The 7,811-nt window shown below is 44.6% G+C and overlaps 1 protein-coding gene across 1 annotated transcript; it reads left to right on the forward strand.

Moving 5' to 3' along the window:
* The first annotated feature begins 1,975 nt into the window (after window positions 1-1,975).
* LOC119359090 lies at window positions 1,976-6,563 on the forward strand. The gene is made up of 3 exons (XM_037625423.1): window positions 1,976-2,220; window positions 5,605-5,707; window positions 6,235-6,563. Exons 1-3 carry the CDS (start codon window positions 2,106-2,108, stop codon window positions 6,467-6,469), a joined length of 453 nt encoding a protein of 150 aa, XP_037481320.1. The 5' UTR covers window positions 1,976-2,105; the 3' UTR covers window positions 6,470-6,563.
* The last annotated feature ends 1,248 nt before the right edge of the window (window positions 6,564-7,811 follow it).

Consider the following 7,811-nt stretch of genomic DNA (forward strand, 5'->3'; position numbering starts at 1 on the left):
CGTCAGATATAGAACGGACTGTTCATATTGCAGGATGGCAAGCACACCATCATCACCAACTCGATTTTTTTATAAGAGTAGAGATATCCTGCTTTCTCAATATTATTATAACCAAAAACTAGAATCATATTACGGACATATCAGTAATAGTAATGGTAGACGTTTTCGGATGGACCGCAATACCGTGGGCTGAGAAAACAATGTACAACGTGGACCTTTATTAATAGCAAATTATGCTTTCTACTTGTGTATTATGTATTGAAAATTGTGGAGGTTGCTTCAAGCTTGACAACTCCGGCGCTATTTTATTGTACAACTTTCTGATGGGTTTCTCACTTGCTTGCCATATACAGAACATAAATTTGAGGACTCATAAAATCTTGATTGCGTAGTGCTCATGTTATTCAAAAGGGGAACCCCTCTTTAGGCGGCGCAAGTGCATTCTTAAGATCATTAACTATGGTTTTCCTCCCGGCAATGCAAAACTAGAATAATACCGTCACTGCAACAGTGGTAGACGTTTTCGAAAGTGAACGGCCAGACGGCGTAAGCGACGGAACACATCCGTGCCCACGTCAACGTTTCGACGGACCGTGACTCATCTTCCTTTTTCTTGTTACTTGTATGGTTTTCGGCACGCTTTTTATCACTCCTCTGGCATATTGGCAACTTTGGGTAATATATTCAGGTGGAGAAGTCCCTCCTCCCCCACCCCGGGTGATTCTAAAAAAGGTAAATTTTGGTACTCCCTCCTATCAATATTAATTGCCGCAGATTAATTGTCGCAGATTTAGTATAATACTAAATCAGTCGGAGGAAGTACGAAAATTTACTAAAATTATGCAACTAATATGGATCGGAGTGAGTGGAAGATATGACTTTCTCTAGCATGTTTCTATCAGTGACCACATGATTGAAATTACGAGTGTGTAGTCTGCGTGCCATTCAAAACAGAATACTACCGTCTTTACACGACAAAAAGTCAATTTTCGAGTTTATAAAATTATATTCTCCCCTCCCAATATTGTTACCAAACACTTGAATAATATTACCGCCATATCAGTAATAGTAATGGTAGACGTTTTCCGATGGCCGCAACGATGTGGCCTGAGAAAATAATGCACAATGTGGACATTTATTAATAGCAAATTATGCTTTCTACTCGTGGATTACATTGAAAATTGTGGATGTTGCTTCAAGCTTGACAACTCCGGCGCTATTTTATTGTACAACCTAATGGATAGGTTTCTTAACAACTTGCAATACACGAAACATAAATTCGGCGACTCACAAGATTGCGTAGAGCTCGTGTTATTCAAAAGGGAAACCTGTCTTTAGGCGGCGCAAGCGTGTTCTTAAGATCAGTACGTAATAAATTGTGTTTTTTTCTCCCAACAATCCAAGACTAGAATAATACCTTCTTTTTGCCGGTGAAGACTTGAATAATACTGTACGTGCCTGTTAGTATAGCAGCATCAGCAGTAGACGTTTTCGAAAGCACACGCCAGTACGCGACGAAACACATCCATGTCCACTGTCAAAAGATGTTCTACTATTTTTTTAGTATTGTCATGTCGGTCTTTACGTGATTTGTACTTTGTTCTTTATAATACTCCCTCCGTCCGGGAATAGTTGTCCCCAAGGTGTTTTTCTGAAAACCCCCCCAGCAAATTCCCGACAAACCCACAGCTCCCGCCGTCTCCCCCGCTCCTCTGTCGCGCCGGAGGTCCTCTCCCCCGCAGCTCGGCTCCTCCGCAGCGGCTCCCCCGCAGCTCCCCGCATCGCCGGAGCTCTCCCGCACCACGCCTCCCCCACCCCACGCCTCCCACGCATCTTCCCTCTCCTTGTTCCCCTCCTCGTTCCCCATGGTGATCCCCGACGAGGAGAAGACTGATTTTTTCTTTCGATCTGCTCGGCGGCGGCCATTTCCAGGTCCTCCTCGGCGCTGCGGCGCAGCTCCACCACCGCCAAAGCTCGCCGCCTCCTCCGCTGCTCTCTCCTGCTCGGCGCAGCTCCAGCTTGCCTTCCTCCCCTAGCTTCCCCCCTTCCTAGTGACCTCCGCACTCTGCTACGGCTGCTTTAGATCCGGCGTCGGCGAGGCTAATATGGTGGCTGCGAGGCCAGACGGCGGGAGACGTAGCCGACGACAGCAAGCTCGACGGCGGCGGAGACGTCTTCTGTACTGCGAGCTCGACGACGGCGGTGGCGTCTTATTGGCAGGTTAAGCCTCCGTCCTTCAATTCCCGTCCATGATTTATGTGTAAAAACTGATCTTTTTTACTGAAATTTGCTGCTTCTGAGATTTGCTTAAGATTGCATGTCGGCCAACTGGTATTTCTTCAGTTAGCAAAACATGGCAGACAAACATCTGTGTGTAACATCTTTGTGTAACTAGGGGATCACACTAGGGGACACAATGGGCTAATTGCCTAATTTCTTCAGCAGCTCATCCTATTCTAGCTTAGACTGAAACTTGAAACGTTGCAGACAACATCTGTGTGTAAACTGGAAATTCTAGCTTAGACTGAAACTTGAAACAACTGAATTTATGCATTTCAACTAGCAAATGTGAGATAAGAGTGAACATTTATTCTCAACTAGCAAATGTCAGATAAATCACATTACTAATTAGCTTTAGTGATGGATCTAGCAGGATGAGTCAGTGATTAAAATCATCCATGAATGAATTAGTTAGAGGGCGGCCAGCAGTACTTGGTGTACTACTGCTGCTGTCTAGTAGAGTACTCCTTTCATGAAAGAGGTAGATAAATGGAGTACTCCTTTTCAAGTAATTTTATCATTTGTTTCATGATCTGGCAAGTAATTTTGTCATTGTTCTAGACTGCAGTCAAGTCTTTTGTCATTGTTTCAAAATGCTTCAGCCTGCTAGATTCAAGTTCACCAAGTTTCTATAAACTTGTAGCCATTTCTATAAACTGAAACAAACTCTGAACCTGAATCTGTCAACCCTGAACCTGATTGTGAACAAATCAAGTGCCAATTCCCCCTGAATCTGATTGTGAACAAATCAAGTGCCAATTCCCCCTGAATCTGATTGTGAACAATCCTGAACATATGTTATTGCTCTCCAAGTTTTGTGTTGGAATTTCAATTTCCTCTTGGCCTACTCAATTCAATTCAAATCGCGATCAAATCAAATTTTATTTATGTGTCAAGTCTGAAATTTTGATCTTTACTGTCAACTCTGATTTGTCTCTGAACATTGGCTAAATTAACATCAAGTTTAGGAACATTTGTCTCTGATGTGGCCTAGCTACTGGAGTTTGTACTGCTTGTGCTTCTAGAAGAAGAAGAAGAAGAAGAAGAAGAAGATCTAGCTAATTCCAACTTAGTTCAATTAAACCTAGCTTAATTCAAATAATTCCAACTTAATTCAAATAAACCTAGCTTAATTCAAATAATTCCAACTTAATGCAACTAATTCCAATAAATTCAAATAATTTTGTAGATGACATACACATGACACAAGACATACACATGACATATGACATACACAAGACATACACATGACATACTCCTATCCTTTCTTTTCCTATTCCTTTTCTCTTTCCTTGTCCCTTTCTTTTTCCTTGTCCCTTTCTTTTTCCTTTCCCTATCTACTCATTTCCTTGTTCTATAATGGCCTTGGTGTCAGTAATTAGCTCCGGACTGCAGTATACACCGGCTATTTCCTCTCCAGCATTCTGTAGACGTTCCTTATGCAGATGCGGCATCTTGTAGTTGTTTCCTCATTGATCTTTCATCACTTCCACCATGACTGCTTGCAATGTCATAAAGCTTTTGAACAGCTTATGGGGATCGTAGTTCTCAAACTCCTCCTCTACACCCTGTACCAGTTCCTGTATATTCATAGGCGCTCTGCAGTCGGTTAGGGATTGGAGGGAGCAGTGGAAACAAAGATCTAGAGCTCAGGGCTGTTCGGTGGTTGTTGCAATAATCGAATATCCAGATCTGTCTGTGCCACGACCTCTAGAAAACCAGCATCATTAGGGAGGACATGCGGTGTTGCATTATCTTGTTGAATTAAGATCGTTGTGTCCTCGTCACCGTCAGGCCATTTGTCTTGAATGGCAGGGATTACTTTATTGATCAGGTAATCTCTGCACACAGGTCTAGTAACTTTGACCGGCCTCAACTCTATTGTCCCCCTGTCTCTGTTCTGGCTTGTTCGTTGTGCCTCGGTCTCTACCACGAACGGCCAAATGCCAAGTTTTCCATCAAATGTCATCTCCCCATCGTCATTGTAGCGAGGTTTGGCCACAGCTGTTAGAAACATTACCTTCCCAATGCTATGTGTATTGTGCACAGTTCGATTTGGTTCTTCTTCTCTAGGCAGTACGTAGTAGCTACTCTTCACTCGGGTCATGTCATACCATTTCTCATCGATGTGGACCATATTTGTCATTGGCTTGAAACTGGGCCAAGGACTTGATATCCATCTTTCATCCATCATGGATAGGCAGAACTTTAGTCTCGCTATCTTGTTCTGTGGCTTGAGGGTGGGTTTGATGGTGCTTGTGATGCGTTTTAGCTCTTGCAATTGAAATCTGTCATGTAGGGTTGAACGGGGCACACCTAAACACCTTGCTAGAGAACGGATTGTTCTTCTTTTGTTCAAAGGGATTGTGGCTGTTCTCGACAGATCTAGTTCTTTTCTCTTCCTACCACTTTTATTCTTCTTGCTTGAAACATCAACTTCTTGGCCTGCTGCAAGTTGTCGTTTGGCTAGATTCCATATTCTTGTAACTGTTCGCAGGTGAACATTCAGCATAGTCACGATGAGCACCTTGTCATACACGTGAACCTGTCCATCTCTAAGCTCGATTACTCGCAGAGCAAAGTAAACACCGTGTCTCTCCTTGTCTGTCAAGTCCTTCCCTCTTGGATTGCCATGTGCATCAGCTTCTTGCACTTCTTCATCTTCTTGTGCATCTTGAGCTTCTTGAACTTCTGCATCTTCTTGTGCATATTGAGCTTCTTCCAATTCCGCGTCTTCTTGTGCCTCTTGAGCTTCTTCCTCTTCAGGAAACCAATTCAATTCAATGTCTTCATCCTCATCTTCCGGCATCAAGTTTAAATCAATAGCGTCACCCTGTTGAGCTTGTTCTTCTTCTTGAGCTTTGTCCTCCTCTTTCGGCATCAAATTCAAATCAATAACGTCACCCTGCTGAGCTTGTTCTTCTTGAGTTCCGTCCTCCTCTTCCGGCATCAAATTCAAATTCATAATTGTGTGCTCCTGTCTGATCTCATAACAAGAGTATACAAAAGATGAATGGTGAGCATATAATCATAACAAAAAAACCATGAAGAATCCTAGACAAAAAAGCAAAAAAAACAAGAAAGAGAAAAGTAGATATTAAAAGTACTCCTTGTTCATTTTGGTAACTAGAGAACACCTAGCTGCATATAATCATGGAAATTCAATTGACACTGAATGTTGTGCACTGACAGAGTTTCAAAGTTCATGCATAAAATTTAGATTCTTGTTATCTAACTGAATTTCAGTTGTCAAGTTTTTTGCACTCACATGCTTCTATTAGTGGTTATCTAACTGAATCTTGCTCATTTGTTTGTAACCTGTAGATGCCATGATCGATTTTTTCGTAAAGCTACTGGAGTTGCCAGCAATGCATGCAAAGCGGCAAGAGTTGGCTGCTCAGTTTTTCTTGTACTGCCAAGATGGAAGGTGAGCACCAAAATTTCTGAAACTTTTTGCTACTGGACATGTGCCTGCATGAGACTGGAGTACTCACTGAAAACAGAGGAGTATTGACTCAATTTTTTGTATCTCAGTTTAAGTTACAGACCAACTGGAATTTACTTTTCTTCAACACCGAACACCTATTGGATGATCTACACACTGAATGCAACAATAATTCAGTAGTTTTCTCAAATTTAGCATCTCCTATTCACTGCAAACTGATCGACTCCAGTACTCCAATTTTTCTACTCAGTCTATAACATTGAGTTTGATTTAGTTTAGAATTTCGAGTACACCTACTGCTTCTTGTCCAATTGTTTATACTCAATCTAGAACATTCATTTTGATTTAGTCTTGTCCAGTTAACTGAAGAACATGTTTATCCAGACCAAGAACATTCAGTTAATTTCTTTGACATTGGAGTTGAACACATTCAGTTTACTTTTTTGCAACATTTCTGCACAGTAGATGATCAATTGTGTTTCAAATTAATGAACAAGCGCACTGTACAGAAATTGGAGCTCGGGTTCTTCTTCTCACCGGCAGAAGCACAAGCAGGGGAGCTCCGGGTGGCAGCACGAGCAGGCCCGCCGGGGAAGAGCAGCAACTTGCAGCAGAAGAAGCTCGAGGTTGAGGATGAGCTTGAGTTCCAGGCCCGCCTGGAGCTCCTGGTCCAGGCGCTCGAGACCCAGGCGCGCGCAGGTCCTGTGCGGCGCCGGCGCAGGCCCTGGGCGGCGCGAGGGATAGCAGCGTAGCCCTGGGCGGCGGGAGGGGATAGCGATGCAGCCCTCGGCGGCGGAAGGGATCGGGGCGGGAGAGGATGGCGGCGGGGCAGCGCCCTTCAGCAGTGGAGCCGCCGCCCGTTGAGGTGGCCGCCGCGGAGGAGCAGGTGGACGACGCAACGCAGCTCGCCTCCGTGCGGGCGACGCAGCTCGCCTCGGGCGGCGCAGGTGGGCAGGGGCGGTGGTGGTTCACAGCGGTGGCGCAGGCCCTGGCCGTTGTCACGCGCTTGGCCCTATGGTGGGTGCCGACGGTGGCGCGAGGGACCACAGTGCGCGCCGGCGACGGAGAAAGGAGGAAGAAGCAGCGGGGTGTGATTAGCAAGAGATTTGAAGCTAGAAGGGGTTTTCTGCAAAATTGTAAATGAACTAAGCAGTGGACAACTTTTTCCGGACGGAGGGAGTACACATTATGCAAGCTAGACATGGCAAGAACAACAACATAGCATGCATGGATCAACTACAACATCATCGGCAAAATCGCTAACAAGTAGATAATCTGCCCAGATTCATGAAATAGCAAAAGTAGAGCTCGATTGACTCAAGCTAGGTTGCTCCATAATTGCAAACAAAGACATGGATGGATAGAGCACTACAAGATTAACAAATCATCCTTAACGATCATCCTCAAAAGAGTCACGGATCACTAGGAAACAACATGAACATATGGCATATTGATGAAAACAAACCAAGGACTTAGTAAAATTGCTAAGTCCCTGAAATCAGCATTAACGAATGCACCACTTTTCAAGCTTGTGCTAGTCACCACACATATCATAAAAATACATGGATGGCACCTATGGAAAGATGGCAAAGCATATAACAAAACACATGTAGAGCTCACGGGCATATCATGCACACATTAATCATGACAAAAATGGCAAAAAGCTACTTGGTGCAGCAGATCTGACAATTAACTCAAATAGCTCTCTTTTAACAGCATTTCGGGCATTACGATGAACTCAAATGAAAATGATGCAATGAGATGAAATGATGTGATCTCTGAGACGAACATTTTGATATGCTATACGCCCAAAACGGATCTACGGATGCAAAGTTACGACACGATGAACATGGCAATATAATCTGCAGATTTAGGAAAAATGGAGTCAAACCCTGGGTTTTCAGATCTGGATCCGGTGCGCGGATCGAGGTTTGCTGGGGGACCTCGCCGGAGTTCGTCGGGGAGGCGGCTGCCGGAGCTCGCCGGAGGAGGGGAAAGGGCTCGCCGGCCCCGGGCGAGGACGGTGGCGGCGGTGGCGTCCACGGCGCGGGGCGCCGGCGGCTGACGACGGCCGGAGCAGGCGGGG

This window comes from Triticum dicoccoides, chromosome 2A (genome assembly GCF_002162155.2).
Source record: "Triticum dicoccoides isolate Atlit2015 ecotype Zavitan chromosome 2A, WEW_v2.0, whole genome shotgun sequence".
In the NCBI taxonomy this organism is placed as follows: domain Eukaryota; kingdom Viridiplantae; phylum Streptophyta; class Magnoliopsida; order Poales; family Poaceae; genus Triticum; species Triticum dicoccoides.